Genomic DNA, 20,897 nt, shown 5'->3' on the forward strand with positions numbered 1-20,897 from the left:
ACCTGAACAACATAATCAAGATCTGAAGGGTTACTAGAAAGCTACAGGCAGGTGAGTTTTAATTAGGGTTGGAGCTGAAATCTGCAGGACGGTGGCTCTCAAGGACCGGAGTTCGTCCTCCCTGCTCTAGAGTCAAGCTCAAAGACAGGAGCAGCCTAACAGGGAGGAAAAAAAGGCCTAAGAACCTGATATGACTGTGCACAGAGCTCACAGAGAAGAGACCTTAGCTCTCAAATCAAGAGAATGCTCCATCCGAGACTGATAGCTTTATCAGGCATTACATGCAGACTAAATGAAAATAACATTGAAGATTTGAAAGCTGCAGATTCATTCACTGATGAAACACTGTTTCTTGGAGACTCACACCAGTTCTGTTGTGGATTTTGTTGGATATTATTTCTTTGTTGGAAAATCTGACAATATTGTGTTTAAGATGTATGCTTCATTTAAAATGTAAAATGTTCACTTAATATCACCTTTTTGTTTAACTTAGAAAAATCAACATTTGAAACAATTTGGATGTTCAGAGAAAATTGGATTCTTGCTCATATTTTAAACATGAAAAACAATGACTCACAGCATGTTTCTGTATCGAAGAGTTTCTTAAATCAATCTCTATGTACAGTCTGTCCACATTTGATCTTCATGCTATTAAGTGCTACAAATCTACTTTAAAGACAATAAAAAAGCAGCACGATTGCTAAAGCAGCACTCTGTGGGCATTCAATCATACGTCCGCTGCTGGTGTGGATGCAGTCAGATTTCACCGCAAAATTGAGGGAACTTAATGTCATTTGACTATTTACTCACATTTAACTGTTTTTATACTAAAAGCGGCATTTTGCTTGTCAGAAATACTTACTTTAATGTTACTTTAAGTTGGGGTAGAAATAAACAAATGCCAAAGCTCAGCATTTTGTTCACATACCCCTCCAGCAGTTTGAGAACCACTGGTTTATACCGTTCTCCTGTTAAAATACAGTACCTTCTTTATAAGTATGAACTACTGCTCCACTCTGATGCTCCTGAACAGTAGTAATTTATTTATTTATTTACTTAATTATATTGCTATTATTTGAATTATTTTCTTGATTTGTTCTCTTTATCTTCTTCTTTCCCTTTTTCCTATTTTCCCCCTTATTCCCTCCTTTTTTATATTTTTATATATACAAGATATAGAAGTGTACAACTAATACATTACAATCTTACAGCTCACATAATTACAACTAAATGTAACTTGTTCGTGCTTTTTTATTTTCAGAATTGCTTTATATTTACAGCATTTTTTGTAGACAGCATGCAGTAGCCAAATACGATTATTCACATTTCAAGGTTTGCTTTGTGCAAATTTATATATATACACTGTAAATGATTTCTGTTGTTTTCACAGTATTATTGCTGTATTTTCAGTGAAAGTTTACTGTAGAAACAGTTTACAGTAAGTTGCTGTCAATTTTATAGCTTTTACATCATTTTTGCTGTATTTCCAGCTTTGTCACTGTATAACTATTTACAGGAAAGTTGCTGTCAATTTATGCTTTTCTTTGGTGGGGGGAAAAATTATTACAGTAATCCTTATACTCCTGTTAAATTGATGACAGTAATATTCCAACAGACATGCCCGACAGAGGACATTTTTTGGTTTATTGAGGTTATTTCAGCTTAGGAATTTTATAATACATCGTTTCATAAGGTAACCCATAGATTAAGGCATTTATGCTATAGTTAAAAAAAGTTTAAATTTGCTTGGGTGTTTTTTTCTTTTTTTTCTTTATGGTTGCCAGATTTTGTCACAAACACAACTAATCTCAAAGGTAAAAATCGATTTCCATGATTTATTATTATTATCATTATTATTTTGCTTTCGATTTACACACTTAAGTTAATTACATAAAGAGCGAATCGCACGGGATATACACCTGGCAACCAATCATCTAACCGTCAGCCGTCACACTCTTCACGGATTTTCCATTTCATCCTGACTGAGAGAGACTTCGGACGGAGCACACAGAACCAGCAAGAACTAGCTAGGTAAGATGTAAAATTGTATTCAAAATCTTAAAAATTTGTATTTCGAAATGTTTCACCACTACAAATGTGAAGATATTCGTTTTACCATTAACTGTTAAATATCCTAATCGGTGGTGAGTTTGATATAAAGGTAAAGTTAAGGTAACGTTAGCTTTTTAACGCGAACATTCTAGCCAGTTAGTCAAATACTAGTTATCACAAGGTTTGATGTTTTTTTTTTAAGTTTAGAACAAAGTAATCGAAATGTTCTTGTTTCTGAACACTTGTGTGTAAATTACACCGTGTGCGTGTTGCCTGTCGCGATCGAGGCCTCATACAACAATATGTTAACATAACGTTATAACATAACCCTACCGGTAGCAAGTTATGTTATAGGGCCTAACGTTACACGAATTGAATGGACAACCACAGTGTTATTAGTCATATTATGCATTTTATAGCGTTAGTACGATGCACACTTAATGAATACACAGGCAGTGAAAGTCCCGCCGAATGAATTCCTGAGTCTCGGCATCCTCAAACTTTAGTTCGATTTTGCTCATTCGCTTTCATTCACTAGCCTAATTCAAGTGGACTGTATTAGTTTATTAATGTCTGGATAAAACCACTACCAACGGTCTGCGGTTAATTTAGTTGTATATTTGATATTAGTTTGATATTCACGAAAATGACCAATATAGCGTTAATCCCCGTGGGGCAGCGCCAGAGAATTCTTAACGCAGCCACGCAGGTGCTAAGGGGGTTCTAGATCATTAACGGGGGAGCTGCGTAAATTGAACAAGCACAACATTAAACATTCAATAAAATTTCGACACCCAATTTCGAGGGAAGGGCGGAGTGAGAAAATAAGGATGCATCAGTTTGTGTATTGGGAAGCACTCATGCTCTTTGCACGGCAGAAATCGACATTTTAAAGATCAGATTTTTTATTAGCTCTATAAATCAATTAAAAAGTCTAACCTTTTCTAATTTTTAGAACAATTCATAAAAGTAATCCGTGTGTACGTCTATGCAGTGTTGAATATGTTTTTCATTTCTTTCAGTGTGTACAGTTGTTCAAGATTTCAGTGTGCTGAGGATGAGTTTCGCTCCTTCATTATAAACAGGGGTAAGTCATTTCAGTTATTGAAAAATGCACTAAAATTCATAAAAGTAATCCGTGTGTACGTCTATGCAGTGTTGAATATGTTTTTTATTTCTTTCAGTGTGTACAGTTGTTCAAGATTTCAGCGTGCTGAGGATGAGTTTCGCTCTTTGCTTGGCCCTGCCAAGTCTGGAGTGTTTCTAGTTTAATTAAATTTTAATAAAGAATTTTAAACTGACTTCTGTGTGTTGTCATAATTGACGTAACATCTAATAATCAGTAATATAACTGTGAAATATTTTTTGCATACGCGCCTTTAGCTTTCATTCTTTTTTAAGCGTGTAACAGATTGCAGTTGGTTATATGTTGTGTGGACATATATATATATATATATATATATATATATATACCATAATCAATTATACTGCATAGTAACTTTACAGTATTTTAAAATACAGTGCAAAAACAAGCACTGTAATTAATTTTACAGTATAAATATGCTGTAAGTTATTATACAGTATGCTGTTAACTATTGTATTTTAAAATACAGAGAAAAATAAGAACTGTAATTAATTTTACAGTATAAATATACTGTAAGTTAATATACGGTATGCTGTGAAGTACTGTTGTCAGATTTACAGTAATTTTACCGTGGAATAAAATACTGAAGCTTGCTGGATATTTGTTGCCAGTAAGTTACTGTTGATTTTACGTTAAATTTTTTACAGTGTACTGTATATGTTAGGCTATATATATATTTATTACACGGCTCTCTAGAATGCTTGATTCTGATTGGTCAGTTGAGACATTTGCAGGTTCGTTCTTTTCGAATAATCACCGCTCCAAAGTAATAACGCATAGCCGGTACTACTTGTATGTTTAAAATCCCTCCGCGCCAACAAAGATTACCGTTTGGCGCCATCTTGTGACAAACACTGGACAACCACAAATAACGATGGAACATTTCGACATTAATTTTAACATGTACGGTAAAAACAAAACGTTTGAACAGTGGATAGATTCGGACGAATCAATTGACTCCCCAATTAAGACGAAAAAACGAAAATTGAACTACGAAGAACAAGCAACGACAAGACACAGAGAGCTTACTGAGACTGAACTTGACAAAATAGAGAATAACAGCTACGAAGCAAACACACAAAAAAATACAGAATGGGCAATAAAACTTCTCAAAGACTGGCTAAAAGAGAAAAAAATGGAGACAGACTACGACAAGTATGAAGCAGAGAATCTTAATAAGGTATTACGATCATTTTATGCATCTGTTCAAAGTGCAAACGGTCAGACTTATTCAATAGCCGGCTATATGGCCATCAGGACTGGCATTGCCAGATATTTTAAAAAGTTTGATATCCTGAAAAGTCCAACCTTCAACTCCAGCAATGCAGTTTTCAAATCTACAATTAAAGCCATTCGTAAAGCTGGCAAAGACATTAGTCACCATCATCCACCGATCTCACCAGCAGACATGCATCTAATACGAAACTCCGATGTGCTGTCGCCAGACACATCAACTGGTCTAGTTCGGAAAGTGTGGTTTGATGTACAACTACATCTAGCAAGACGAGGCAGAGAAGGGAACCGAGATTTAAGAAGAGATTCTTTTACCATGAAATGTGACAACAATGGCACCGAATACATTACTCTGTCCCACAATGCAGAGACTAAGAACCACAAAGACCCGAAAGATCCATGTAAAGAAAATTACAGAGGCTGCATCTTCGCTGAACCCAACAACCCTAAGTGTCCTATTGCTACTTTCAAAAAATACCTGGCACTCTGTCCGTCAGACGCAGACGCATTTTACCTTCATCCACTACGACAAAACCAGGAAACACTGAACAAAAGAACAGTCTGGTACTCTAAAGAGCCGATGGGACATAACTACCTTGCCAAGATGATGCCCACAATCAGCGAAGCAGCTGGCCTCTCACGAAGATACACAAACCACAGTTTAAGAAGCACGGCTGTGCAACTTCTCTCGCGTGCCGGATTGGAAACAAGAGAAATTATGACTGTGACCGGACATAGATGTGAAAGCAGTCTAAAGACTTACTGGACTCCGACCACCGCTGACAGACAGAAATGGAGCAGTATACTGTCATCAAATCCTGACAACATCTTGGCAAGCAGTAAGTGTTCATATTAAATATAATATTTATCATAACATTTAATCACCAACATAGTTTAATGATAAATGTGATTTTAGGTGGAATCAACAAAAAGTCCGTAGAGGAAACTTTCGCTGACTCTACCAAAAACATCAACTTCAACATACCCGCTGGGACCACATTTACAATGTCGCAGTTCACAATTAATGGAAATGTGCAATTTAATACTTGTAAATAAATAAAATATATGTGTTATTATTCATATGTACATGTTATAAATTGTCTTACTAACATACATCGTTTGAATGTTAGTCACGGTACTATAGTTTCGCGGAAGGATAAAAATGTTAATGTAAAACAAATATACCAATAAAATGTTTCAAATTCATATTCATGTCCTGTTTTTTTTCTTATGTGGCAAGTAGCCGTGTAATAAGCGGGATAATGTACAGGCAGCCGGTAGTTATCGCGAAATAAGCCCCTTCAGTGTGATACAAGATCCTGGTCACACTGTCGGGGCTTATTTCTGCGATAACTACCGGCTGGCTGTACATTATCCCTTACAGAGAGAGAGAGAGAGAGAGAGAGTTTAGGCTAATTCCATATTATTGTTACAACTGAACTAAATGCATGACGTCTACACACATTATTCATTAATATCTTTAATTTTAGCTTTGAGAATGTAAACCAACCTGTTTGTTCCTCAGTATCTTCATGTTTGATAAATGTTTCTTCAATCTTCATGTCTTCACTCTCCACTTTAATAAACGCCATCTTTATAATATTGTGTCACATGGATCTCTGTTGATTCAGGAGGAGTTTTTCACTCAGTGCACTGGTAAGACAGAAAGAGAGTTAATAGACTTAGATCAAAATCGCCTAATTAAATATGAACCTTCTGTGTAATTTGAATATATTTTATACATTTTATATATAAAATATATTCAAATTACACAGAAGGTTCATATTTAATTAGGCGATTTTGATCTATATTTGGTATTTGATTATTTATCATATCTAATACATTACACTTTAATGAAATCATTCTCGGTTGTGATTCACTCGTTTGTGTTTGTTGTTGTCGTTTGTAGTCCGCATGCCGCTGAATCGAATCACTGAATCATTTCACAAATGATTCGATTCAAATGATTCGGATTCTCAGTTTCTCATCTCTTCTTATAATCACACGATTGATTCATGATATAGAGAGCGAAATGAAACCCACACCTTCTCTGTTACTAAAGGCTAACGTTTTATTCAACTAACACTAAATAAAGCATTACAACGTTATATTTAACAATAATGCATTTTTTAATTTTACATAGCTTGTAAATGTAAAGCCATTAATTGATGTAACAGTGTGCATTGATTTAAAAACTTTAAAACCACAAACCTTTCTTCAGGCGACTCACAACAGATGAGGAGCTCAGCGCATCTTTATGACGTCACATCACCAGACCAAAATAAAAGTCCCATTGGTGCACTGCTATCTAGAATCACAAATACATCATAGAAATGTTGTTTAAAGAATAGAATGTCGTACCCATATGATGATGCTTGTCTAAAGTTATTAACATCATAAATCTAAGAATACTTTTTTCTTTTTGTATATGTATTTTTTAATTTATAACACTATACTGTTTTTATACCTTGTCATTAAATTCACATAAAACTAGTTAATGCTGCTGTGTAACTGTTACAAAGAGGGTGTGATGGCGAATTTGATCTAGCACTCTTTGGACTATTGTAATCAGTGTCTTGCTTTTTTGTTTTGTTTTTATTTGTGTATTTATTCCTCTTTTGAAAAGTCATTGAAACACTGTCAGGAATTTTATTTATTTTTTGCTATTGGGGCAAACGAGGACACAAAAAAAATATTTGTGGCAGTTTCCATTTACCACTACAGAAGTTTAAAAAACTATGACTACTTCAATTTCTGAGAACCCCATAAATGTGAAAAGGGTTTATATTCAAACAAAGTCATGTAAGAAAAAAGGTTCATGTCAATCTTTGCATGAATTTTGTCAGTTACTTCCAGAGTTAAGAATTTGGGATGAAGGACGTCCTAAATCATTTTTATTTGCCAGAAGCACAGTTTCTGCTAGGATACTTCTCAATTTCTTCCTGGTCCTTTCTGTAAAAAAAAGTTGAGTTGAGAGCTTCTGGGGTTTCCAAGTATCTTAATTTCTACTGACACAATTCTAGAAAGTATTCTTACGTCAACAATTGAGGAAACTGAAGCAGTCAGAGAGATGAAAAGTTAAAACATTGTAAATAGTTTTATACAGCGGTTGTAAGATCTGCAGACTAACACAGATCCTGCTGATTGCTCTATTATTTATTTACAAACATAAGTCATTAATAAAAGATCCACACTGAAAATGAACAAATCTTCTGTAAGGATTGGTTGGAAATGATAATATGGTCTGTATTTTATTTCAGTGGTAATGTTCTTTTATGTAAGCAATTTTGTTTTAAATACTTATTCATTATTACCTTTTCAGTTTCACTGACAAAAATATGCCAACATATTCAGCTGTTACTCTGTATCTTCCCTTATTAACAGTGAAAAGTTTGGGTAATAAATACACAATAAACAGTTTATTAGAAATGTCAACTCTAGAAGTACATCCATCAGAAAAAAAAAAATATATATATATATGTTATGTTGTATTAGTTTTATGATTTTAGTGAAGTTAAATGTTTTGAGAACAAAATACCTTTAATACACCTGCAGGAAAATGAAGATCAGGAGACTCTTGTTTGAGATGGTCCTGTGTGTCGCTGCGGTCATCCAGACTGACTAAAGCACTCAATCACTGGAGTTTGTGTGACGATATTGAAATCACAATAATAAATACTAAATATAGAGTCATAAATTTGGAAAGGAGGATTTTGAGTGCATTAATGAATTACTTGATGTACCTATATCCTAATTTTTTGAACCTGTTTATTAAATATTCAGATTTTATTGCTCAATAAGTTATGTGGAAGCATTAGTCAGAAGCCAAGAGTCAGCAAAGCAGACTCAGTGCTATGAATAGACTCAAAACCTGACTCAAATTTTCCAGAAGTACTTAGAAAAGGCTAATTGGTCCAACACTAAATGTTCTAGTACCTTAGGTTAAAGGAACCACAGAATTAGGCTGATAGTTATTTAAAACAGATGTGTCTAAAGAATAATTACTGAAAAAGACATTCATTAAAGAGCATTAGAAAATCAGCAGAAAGATAAATGTCATTTAAATTTTAAATGAATATATTTAGCTTTAGGAGTGTGTGAATGTGAATGTGAAATCATGGTAAGTGTCATCTTTTGTCTTTATTGGCTGTTGATGTTTCTGCCTCATTTCTTTAATTGGTGTCTTTGTTTCTGCTGATCAATATCTGAGTTAAATATGAATGCAGAGGCTGAAGGTGAGACTTTCCCTGATCTCTGTGATAATGAGTCTATAGTTCTGCTGATTGGATTAGAGTTGCTGAAAATCTGGGCAAATTCCTGTAACTGCTTACATCCTTTGCATATTTTATCTTCTAATGATGATCCTGAAATCTGTCTAAAACTACAGTGATTGAGTGATTTAGTCAGTCTGGATGACTGCAGCGTCACACAGGACCAGCTCTATCAAGAGTCTCCAGGGGCCGTATGTATATAACTTCTAAAAAATGCTCTTAAGAGTAGTCTTAAATTTTAACTTAAGTGCCAAAAAATTCTTAGTAAGAAGTAGGACTTTTTTAAGAGTAGGAGACGTTTATAAAGAATCTAAAAGCAACTTTCAGTAAAGTTTGAGACTGACTAAAATCTGCTAGATCAGACTATTTTTCATCTTTCTTAGAAGAAAACAAACATAACCCTAGGTATTTATTCAATACAGTGGCTAAATTAACGAAGAATAAAGCACCAACAGACGTTGAATTTTCCCAACAGCACAGCAGTAACGACTTTATGAACTACTTTACTACCAAGATAGATAGTATTAGAGATAAAATTGTAACTATGCAGCCATCCGCTACAGTATCAAATCAGATATGCTATAGATCTCCTGAGGAAAAATTCCATGCATTTTCAACTATAGGAGAGGAAGAGCTGTGTAAACTTATTAAATCATCTAAACCGACAACATGTATGTTAGACCCTATTCCATCTAAGTTACTAAAAGAGGTGCTTTCAGAAGTCATGGATCCTCTTCTGAATATTATTAATTCGTCATTATCATTAGGATATGTCCCCAAAACCTTCAAACTGGCTGTTATTAAGCCTTTAATTAAAAAACCTCAACTTGATCCCAATGAATTAAACAATTACAGACCAATTTCCAATCTCCCTTTTCTGTCAAAGATACTAGAAAAGGTAGTGTCCTCACAACTGTGTTCTTTCTTAGAGAAAAATGGTATCTGTGAGGATTTCCAGTCAGGTTTTAGACCATATCATAGCACTGAGACTGCTCTTATTAGAGTTACTAATGACCTTCTCCTGTCTTCTGATCGTGGATGCATCTCTCTATTAGTGCTACTAGATCTAAGTGCTGCATTTGATACTATTGACCACAATATTCTTTTAAATAGACTTGAAAATTATGTTGGCGTTAGTGGTAGTGCACTGGCTTGGTTCAAATCGTACTTATCTGGCCGGCATCAATTCGTAGCAGTAAATGACGAGGTATCATATCAGTCACAAGTGCAGTATGGAGTACCTCAAGGCTCAGTATTAGGGCCATTACTTTTTACACTTTATATGTTACCCTTGGGAGATATCATCAGGAAACATGGTGTTAGCTTTCATTGTTACGCTGATGATACGCAGCTCTATATTTCTTCGCGGCCCGGTGAAACATACCAATTTGGAAAACTAACAGAATGCATAGTTGAAATAAAAAATTGGATGGCGAGAAATTTCTTACTGCTAAATTCTGAAAAAACAGGTGTTAATTATTGGACCTAAAACCTCTACAAGTAATAACCTAAAACACAGTCTAATACTAGATGGCTGCTCTGTAAATTCTTCATCATCAGTCAGGAACTTAGGTGTCCTATTCGATAGCAATCTCTCCTTCGAAAGCCACATTTCTAGCATTTGCAAAACCGCATTTTTTCATCTAAAAAATATATCTAAATTACGACCTATGCTGTCGATGTCAAATGCAGAAACGTTAATCCATGCGTTCATGACCTCAAGATTAGATTATTGTAATGCTTTATTGGGTGGTTGTTCTGCACGCTTAATAAACAAACTCCAGCTGGTCCAAAATGCAGCAGCTAGAGTTCTTACTAGAACCAGAAAGTATGACCATATTAGCCCGGTTCTGTCAACACTGCACTGGCTCCCTATTAAACATCGTATAGACTTTAAAATCTTGCTAATTACTTATAAAGCCCTGAATGGTTTAGCTCCTAAGTACTTGAGCGAGCTCTTATCATATTATAGTCCTTCACGTCCGCTGCGTTCTCAAAACTCCGGCAATTTGATAGTACCTAGAATATCAAAATCAACTGCGGGCGGCAGGTCCTTTTCACATTTAGCGCCCAAACTCTGGAACAATTTACCTAACACTGTTCGGGAGGCAGACACAATCTGTCAGTTTAAATCTAGATTAAAGACCCATCTCTTTAACCTGGCCTACACTTAATACATTTTTCAATCCAAATCCGTTAAAGGATTGTTAGGCTGCATTATTTAGGTCAACCGGAACCAGGGACACTTCCCAAAACACCTGATGTACTCGTTGCATCAGAAGAAGAATGCCATCTACGCTAATACTAGTATCTTTCCTTCTTATTCCGAGGTCACCGTAGCCACCGATCATGTATCCAGATCAGACGTTCACTGCAGTCCCCCGGATCCAGTCTGTACCCATCAGCACCTAGAGATATCCTTTACAGCCCTGAATGTCAGCAGAGACCACATCAACTAGATGAGCCCCAGAGACAGATCATCAGTGAAGACCCCATCACCTAGACGGCCACCGACGCAAGACTGCGAAAACCAGATGAGTCCTCTCCAATCTGATTTTGTGGCAACTTGGAACTCTTGCATCTACATTAATATTAGTCTGTTTGTTTCTTATTCCCAGGTCACCATAGCCACCAGATCCAGTCCGTACCCAGATCAGATGGTCACTGCAGTCCCCCGGATCCAGTCCGTACCAAGAGGTGGATAAACACCTACAGCCGAATGTCAGCGGATACCGTGTCAACTAGATGAGCCCCAGGGACAGATCATCAGAAAGAACTCCTACCCTAAACGGCCACCGGCACAAGGCCATGGGAACCAGATGAGTCCTCCCCAATTTGACTTTGCTGCAATATGGAACTTTTGCACTTTTATTGACATTTTATCTTATTATTTTAATACTGTAAGGTTGCTTTGACACAACTTGTATTGTAAAAAGCGCTGTATAAATAAACTTGACTTGACTTGACTTGATTCTTAAGTTCTGACTTAAGTGTTGTAAATTAAGGACTACAATGATTGAAACACAAAATGGCCGCCCTTGACCTCTGAATCAGCCTATCAGGAGCCTGCAAGGATGAAGTCACAGCAGCACGACACCATTCACTCATGAATTAATACAATAAAATTATTCAATAATTTAAAATATCATTAAGTAGTTTTGCATTATGGGAAAAACAAAATACAAATAAGTACATGCATTTTACACAATCTTGCACAAATTGATTGATTGCATGGAAAAATGTGATGCTACTTAAGTCACTAAGCTGATAAATCACATAATTGTAAATTGCACTCTTAGCTGTATATAAAAGAAAGACCAAAGTTTAAAACCCTTAAAAATGGATTCAAAAAGAAAACCAAACTGGTCCAAGGAGGAAAGTGTTCTTCTAGTGGAGTCAGTGAGTAAATGGAAGACAGTGATTAGAGGAAAATTCAGTCCAACTGTAACAAGCAAGGACAAAAAAAATGCATGGCAAGAAATTGCAGTCACTATAAATGCTGCATTTCCAAGGACAAAACGTTCAGCAGAAGACTGTGAGAAAAGGTGGCACAATGTTTTGGCATCAGCACGCAAGGAAATTGCAGCTTACAAGGAAAGAATGCGAGCCACTGGTACATTTAATTTTAGTCTTACTAATTTCTTTTAATCAAATGATTGTGTCTGTGTGGTCAGCAACTGAGTTGTTCTGAAATAGGTGGAGGGCCTCCATGTAACCCTTTGTCTGAGATTGCTGAAATGGTGGAGGAGATACTGGGAACAGTCAACCCTTCCATTTGTGGTATTGCAGATGCCCCAGACCCTGCACTGCTTAAATTCAATTAAATTAAATATGAATAAATGTAAATTGAAGGAGTTACAAAGTTGGTAAGAAAATGATATGTGTAATAGTGTGTTTGTGATTTTTATTGAATGGACAATAGTAACTTTAATCATGGAAAAGGGGAAAAACACAGCACACCAGAATGAATAAACGTCTTTGCACTGTTTAATATTTTTAAGTAAACGTAGTTTGGATGATGCTGTGTCACGGGTCAAGGTGCCCTCCTGGCTCATCCTGCTGTGTGTTTTGTCCTGTCTTTTCAGCGGCTCGTGATCGGTGCAATCAGCGTTGATTTGGCGCTGAGGCTGCGCGGATCAAGAGCTGCTTCACCTCCACCTGAAACTCATTAACTTGCCTTTATATTCTCTGCTGTCTAGTGCTCGTTGCTAATTGATTGTTTTGTGTTTGGTGTTTTGTGCGCTCCGTGCTTTTGCTTTGCACTCACCTCTGTGTTTACCCTACCGCAGGACGCGTAGAGAAGGACTGCCGCTTTCTGCTTCTCTCTCCTCTGCGGTTGTTGGTCCCGGGCTGCGTTCAGCCTGTTTGTGGTCCGTTGCTGGATTTCCCGAGAGACTTGTTCGCTACTTTGATTATCGTTTTTGTTTTGTTTTGCCTTTGAGAATAAATATCTCTCTGCATCATCCTCTGCATTTGCGTCCTCTCTCACCTCGCGCCGTCACATGCTGGATCCGGTCTGTCTTCTGCTGTATCATCTCAAGATGTCTCCCTGTGTCCTGCAGATGACCCTTCAGCCTCACAAAAGTTTGCACAGGCAGTAGGCCCTGAGGATGACATTGAGTGTCTTAAAAAAAAGAGACAATTACAAATAAAGTTGTTGGAAATTCTAATTGAATATTACAAAATAAAATTGGAAAAATTACAAAAATAACAATCATTTGATGTTTTTTCTGACAATAAAATGACATGACAAATGTGTTACTTATTGTCTACATGTCTTTCTTACCCAAAATGTAAGTTAGCAAAACAGGTCCTCTCTCTGAAGTGCTTTGTAATGTGTTGATGGTATACTCTTCGGGGGGCATCCGTGGCCTAATGGTTAGAGAGTCGAATTTGTAACCCAAAGGTTGCAGGTTCGAGTCTCAGGTCCGGCAGGGATTGTAGGTGGGGGGAGTGAATCACCAGCACTCTCCCAACCCTCAATACCACAACTGAGGTGAGTCCTTTGAGCAAGGCACCGAATCCCCAACTGCTCACCTTCATTTTTCCTTTCATTGTCATTGTCATCATCATTGTCCTCATCAAGCAGTGGGAGGTTACGAGCTTTGCAAATATTGTGCAAAATGCCACAAGCTGTAATGATGCGACTAGCACGCTCTCTCCATGAAGGACATGGAATCTCCTTTTCAGGGGGGACATCCAGGGGGAACATAATTTTGTTCAAATAACCCAGTGAGGCCACTCTCTGAAAGAACCCGAGCATCATGTGTTGACCCTGGCCATTTTGGCACAAGATCCAGGATCTTGTAATTGGCATCAAACACAACTTGAACATTGATGCTGTGAAATCCTTTTCTATTGACATATGCCTCTTCATTTACAGTCGGAGCAATGATGTGAACATGCGTGCCATCAAAACAACTCCAGGGAAGCCTGCAATCCTCATAAAAGCCGCTTGCTTTTGCTGTATAGTTTAGAGGTCACTTGGAAAGTCAATGAACTGCCTTATTATGTTTGGTGTTGTTAATGCTGCTATAGTGCTGTTTATGACTCTGCTGAGTGTGGATTGTGATGGGCCTAAGTCATCACTGGTGCACTGCTGCATCTTTCCAGTCGCCAAAAAACGCAGTGTCATTATTACCTTCAATCATTCCTTCAGTTAAGGCATTGTTTCGTAGAGTGTGAGAAGTTATTGCATTTCTGACTAGATTAGTTACAAAAAGAATACCTTCACGATCAAACCTGTATCGTTTTAGCAACTCCCTGTCATCATATAATTGCAACACATTCTTTTGTTCTTGAAAGGTGCGTGGTCTCCTCCTCTCTGCTGCCATCTTGTTACTCCTAACTAGGTTAAGATACATCCCAAACACTCCTAAATAATTTAGGAGCTGAGACCAAGTCTTAACACTTAAGAACCTTTATAAATCACACTTAAATTTAAATCTAGAAATAAAAGTAAAATTAAGTCATTCTTAGAATTTTGACACACTTAAGAGTAAAATTCTACACTGAGCAGCTTTATACATACGGCCCGTGGTCTTGGTGGGCTCCAGTGTAATTTTTGGCTAACTTGCAGCACCAGTTTCCTGGTCTGCTTTTGCCTGCAGTCTTTTGGCCCGGAAAAATCCACTTTCCTGTTTTTAACAAAACAGTGACGTACTTAATTTTCTCAAGACAGTGGCTTCAAAATTTGTGCATCACCTAGAAGCCCTTCTGTTGTTTCCCATGCATACCAGGTCACCCTTATTTGTTTATCTTCTTCTGGGATGTTACAGAGGGTATGTATTTGGGACTGTCTGGATTGCAGGCCACAGCTTCAACAAAATCCTGTTTGCTCTGGAATGCCTGCCTTAGAGGTTGAAGCTCAGCCAATTTAGATTTACCAATTATAGACTCCAGATGTTCATTTTCAAAGTAGTGGTAAGCCTCTAGAATAGAGATTGTTAAATGCCATTTCTGGATTTTCATTTTCACTCCTTCCTCTCTGACTGTGACCACATCCCTCATTCCTGGTGCTTACTTGAGATGTCATCTCTCTCATAGCATTCCCTGACATGATCATATGTAGTACTGGTGGCGGTCACATGATTCTTTTTCTTTTTCTCTGGAAGAAGGCACAATGATGTTGCAACTTTTTTTTAATAACTGTTCCTTTTTTGAGGGCTGCTAGGCTAGTTAAAGCTCGGAGTGCTTGTTTTAGTGCCTTGCCTAGAGACTGTCTTGTTTTAAATGGTGAATTCTGGAGTAAAGCAGGAACCTGTGACCTCTTCAGCAAACACCTTTTCCTCTGTCTTTCTCTAGCAAGCCTTGACTGAATCCACATACATTTTTAGCAACTTCTGTGCTTTTCTAATAAAGACATAGATAATAGGGTGTGGTAATGAGGATCAGGTGATCATGATTAGAATCAGAGGTGTAAAATACTTGAGTAATTTTACTTGATTACTGTACTTAAAGGTGCATTGTGTAGATTTTTGCGGCATCTAGCGGTTAAGTTTTGAATTGCAACCTGATTGCAACCAACGGCTCCGTCCACCGCTCACCCCTCCCTTTACAGAAACTACGGCAACCGACACGCGATTAAGATGTCGTCGTTTCAGACAGCAAAGAATAATGAAGTTTCTTTTAAAACGTAAATAAGAGAATTATATTTACTTGATAATTCAATAAAACGATGTTATTGTGAATATTGCAGTTACTTGTTCATCATTGTGTCAGTGTTTTTTCCCAAGAATAGCAGTGATGAAACGCGATCTGTAGAGCAGTTTGTCCGTTCAGGGCTACAGTAGAAACATAACGGCGGCTTCCATGTGGGGGGACCCGCGGTGTATGTAGATATAAACTGGTAATTGTAAGGTAATAAAAACATAATGGTTAATTAAGTAAGGTCTTTATTCACCCCTGAAAACATAGTTATGTATATGATATTGCATTTCTGTCTAGAGATAATCTTAAATATTACACACTGCACCTTTAAGTATTATTTTGAGGGATTTGTACTTTACTTAAGTACAAATTAAACCGAGTACTTCTACTTTTACTTTATTACATTTCTGAAGAAAAAACAGTACTTTTTACTCCTTAAAATTTTATTTCATCTTGAAAAGTATGTTACATTTTTATTGTAACTTATGCACATTAAATATGGTAAAGGAAGCTCAAACATGCATGCTTGACGTGACAATCACTGATCAGTGTTTTCATGCATCAAGCACACACATTGCTACTTTAGTTACGACTTTTATCAGGTAAATGGTTGGCTTTAAAACTTCACCATCAAATCTGAGGAAGCATATTGACGTAGCAAAATTGCATTTCCCCAAAAAAATATTCATTATTTGTTCATTATTTTTATAGAGACTGTGTAATATATTAGCTGAATGCACAACATTGTGCGCAAATAAAATCAGTGATAAGAATTTAAATACAATTATTATTATTATTATTTAATATTATTTTTATATTTTTGTGGGATTTTTTTTTATAAATGTTACAAATCTCCCCCCAAAAAAGTATTTAAATAAACACTGTATGTTAAATTAATTGTAATTCATGTTTAGTCATGTTCTTACCAAATAGTGGACAGGTTGCATTTACAGTATGTTATTATATGACACATTGAGTAGGAATTAATATTTTTTTTAATCTTAATAATTACATTATTTGTTCATTTATCATTTATTTGGTCAATTATTAATCAGTATTTGCTGAAAAAAAAAAAAAAAACTAAATGTCCCAAATAAACAATTAAAAGATTAATTAAAACACAAAAAAGTGGCCTTACAAAATGTTAATGTTTTATGTTTTAATTCTATGACTCACCTCATTAATTCAACACATTCTTGCATTCTGTCTGAAATATGTTTTTAGCCTCTGCATCACATCTTGCTCTTCAAAAGGATAGTTTACCTAAAAATGAAATTTCTCTCACTATATGTACTGAACCTCTGTCATCCCAGATGTTTATGACTTTCTTTCTTTAGATGAACACAAGCAAAGATTTTAAGTCCATATAATGCAAGGGGACAGGACCACTTCAGAAACCACCCAAAGTGAACACGACAGTCAAGATTAAAATTTTAGTATTTGTATTCTTCTTCGTTTCACTTAAGAAGACTCTGATTCATTAACAGGGGTTGCATAAATTACTGTCATTGATAGTTTGTGTTCTTCGGATAAATGAAAGTCATATGGGATGGCATGAGGGTGGATAGGATGGAGTTTCCTTTTAGTCCCTTTTCTTGTATTTTTGCTTAATTTTAATTGTTGTTTTTGCACTAGATACATGTTAAACCTGTGCAAATTACATTTTGTTTCATTTTCTCCCTTTAACCATACGTCTGTATGTCTGTCAGGAAAAAAAAAGTACTTTTACTTTTTCAATACTTGAGTATAATTTAAAAGTTGTACTTTTTTACTTGTACTCAAGTATGTTTTTGGCCAGATACTTGTACTTTTAATTGAGTAAAATTTTCACTGAGTATCTGTACTTTCACTTGAGTAAAATTTCTGAGTACTTTTTACACCTCTGGTCCTGTTTAAGATCAGAATAATAATAATGAAAAAACACTGAAATTAATAAAAAGACACATGAAAGATTCCTATTTGCATTAAGATTAACTTGGTCTTTACTGAAATAGCACGCTACATTTTATGTATTACAAAATACATAAAAAAATAATAATAATTGCCCATGTTTGTTATTTTCGTTGCATTTTCACAGTTTTGGTCAGCAGTGTGTCATCAGTGTGTGGTGATTCGAAACACTGAATTATTTTGTGAATTCGTGTTTATGATAAACTGGTTCAGATTTAGAGAGCTTATTTCTCAGCTCATGTTTCAACACAGCACGCTAGGAAGCCAGAAAGAAGCAAGAGTACGAATTAATCTTTTTTCTATTACTTTGTCAACCCACAGTTCACAATGTGAATGAATATATCCTAATAAAAATCTTTGTTCCCTTTCGATACTTTCACTCGTACTGCGTCGTAAGACGCTTATGGGAAAAGCTCCTTTTCTCCTGAGACTGAAGCATTTCAATAACGCAGTGTAACTGCACGGCCATTGGTTCGTGCAGTGTTAAAGAAACGAACCAATGGCCGTGCAGTTACAGTGCGTTATTGAAATGCTTCAGTCTCAGGAGAAAAGGAGCTTTTCCCATAAGCGTCTTACAACGCAGTACTCATTCCCGTATCTCAGGGAACCGAGGTTACGAAAGTAACCGAGTACGTTTCTTATCATTAGGCACTCAAATGATGTAACATACTAAACATGTTAGCTGCAGTATTATCATATTGAATACCTCATTTGAGGATGGCCCTCTTGCTGTTTCAACGCCTGTAAAAAGGCCTAGAAGAGAGGCTACAGAAGACATCACTTTTCACCCAGATGTGACAAATCACAGTATCTATGATGAGAGGTGGGTTGAGTACATGTTTAATTCTCATGCTTTTGATTGTTGTATTTTAGCACAGTGACTGAAGTTCCACATTATAAAATGAGGAAGTTCATTGTTTATGAAGAAAACCTAATCAAGCTCTTCACAAAGTTGTAACGCTCTGCCTTATTGGTAGATGTTACAGTGAAAATGGGTCAGATTATGCTGTGCGAGATAAAATAAGTGTTTTAAAAAGATGAAACAACAACAGAAAGTAAAGTGAATAAATAAGTGTATTTACAATTTTCACAAGGAACTAAAACAACACAATAAAACTAGAAATCCTAGGCTGTTAAAAGCACAGTCATTTGTTCCATACAATTAAGAAATCCAGCGTGCTGTAAGTTCCAAGTAAAAGTGTCTCCCGGTGTATATACAATCGAAAAAACTGATAATCCAGTGAAAGTGATGCTGGAATGGTAAATCCTTAAAAGAAACTCCTCTATCCAGTTTGTTTGGTCAATGACCCAATTGTTTGCCATGCTGCTTCCTTTATACTGTTCAGTTCCTGATTCCTGTCATGTGATCAGACTTAGACTCACTTAAAGACATACATGTTAAAATGGATAAGAGGAATAAAATGGCTAAGACAACATGAAAACCTATTAAAACTCAAATATACATAAAATCATAATATATTGAGCAGGTTAAAACATGTGTCCCATGTGACAGTGTCACAAAGTGTCCTGTCTGCACCAGAAACACACAAAGACTGTGGGAATACTTGTGTGTGATCCAAGTTTGCACACATTGTGAACATCACTACACTTGGACAAGTCAGCCATGTCACAAACTTGCCAGTTGGTAATGTTCAGCTTGCTGCAGCAGTCATTTTTAGAAGAGCTTCCTTTTTGCAAGTGAACAAGGTAAGACACTTTCATATTTCTACATTGATGAAGCCTCTCTCCCAACTGAAGAATAACTGACTGTCCTTTTGAGTCCAGTTCATGAAGGCGTTTTATATCATGGGAATTAGCCACACAAACTTCTTCAAGTGAGGAAAAACATTTATGTTAGACAGCCTAAAAATGTATTAAAATATGTACATACATACTTCAATGTGGCAGTGCATTGTTTATTAAGTAATATGCAGTGCTTATTTAGATGTGCTGTTGATATACAGGACTTTGGCTTCATCAGAACCAACAAATAATGCCTCCTGTTTAAGTTTCTCCATAAGCAGAGTGAGAAACTCCATCTTAGGCCCACCACAATCAATTGCTCCCTCACATCAATCCTCTTTGATGGGTGCACTTTCCCAGATTTGTTTTCTACTAATATTAAAAGAGAATGCTCTGCTGTCATCGGTTTTCTCTGCCATATCTTCTATGATCCCTGTAATGTCTGTGTTGAAAAATGGAAGTCTATACAGACACATCATTAATCAGGAAAAACCAAGTAAAACAGTATATAATAACAAAATAATATTTTGATATGGACTTGGAAAATAAGGAATATGGAAAATAACGTTGGTTTCATCTGTGCAGACATAAAGATGATGGCCACCGATATGAAGTCTGAACTGAATAGCTTTCAAGACAGAATCAGAGACAATCCGAAAAGGGAAAAAGTGGAAACACAACAGAAAATGTACAAGATACTTAACACTAGAACTACCGGAATTCTATAACTACTAGAATGGCCATAGCAGTCATTCTGACCGTTCATGTTGAACTATACAAAAAACGGGTCGTAAATTTTGGAAATGATTGCATTATCTTTTTTCAGCCATTTTAACTTTTCGACTTCACAATACTCTGCATTTATTGGAGAATTTTGTATAACACAAAATGGAAACAAATATGCAGCCATCACTGGAATCAAAATCCATTAATAAATGGATCTGTATTGTGGGTAATAATAAAAATCAGGACAAAATTCAAATTCTTATGAAAAAATTATTATTTCATCGACAATAACAGAACCTGCTATAGTAACTAATTACATGTACAAATTTGAAGCAGATCAATATTTTGTTAATTTCTTGTTAAAAAAATTTTTATATAGTAACTTATAAACATATCATTAATATACATTCAGTGCATAGTAAAATGTGGACAAAAAAACACACAGGCCTAAAACCAAATGGCCAGAGTAGTTAAAAAAAGAAAAAAAAAAAACATTCAACTGTGGAAAACAAACATTTATAAAGCAGTATTTATTTTATAATGAACAAAACTATCATGCTGTAAAATTAAAAAGAAAATATTCTGTCAAATTATAAGACAAATATTATGCTGTAAAATCATAAAAAATG

General features: G+C 35.9%; 1 protein-coding gene across 1 annotated transcript in view; it reads right to left on the reverse strand.

Annotated features, from left to right (window-relative positions):
* LOC141334105 (uncharacterized) overlaps nucleotides 1–20,897 on the reverse strand; it is a 109,673-nt gene that overhangs the window by 71,339 nt on the left and 17,437 nt on the right. Inside the window, exon 3 of the mRNA XM_073839247.1 lies at nucleotides 4,652–4,655. Coding sequence (XP_073695348.1) covers nucleotides 4,652–4,655 — 4 coding nt within the window. The remainder of the gene's footprint in view (nucleotides 1–4,651; nucleotides 4,656–20,897) is intronic.

The sequence above is a fragment of the Garra rufa genome, chromosome 4 (assembly GCF_049309525.1).
Source record: "Garra rufa chromosome 4, GarRuf1.0, whole genome shotgun sequence".
NCBI lineage: Eukaryota > Metazoa > Chordata > Actinopteri > Cypriniformes > Cyprinidae > Garra > Garra rufa.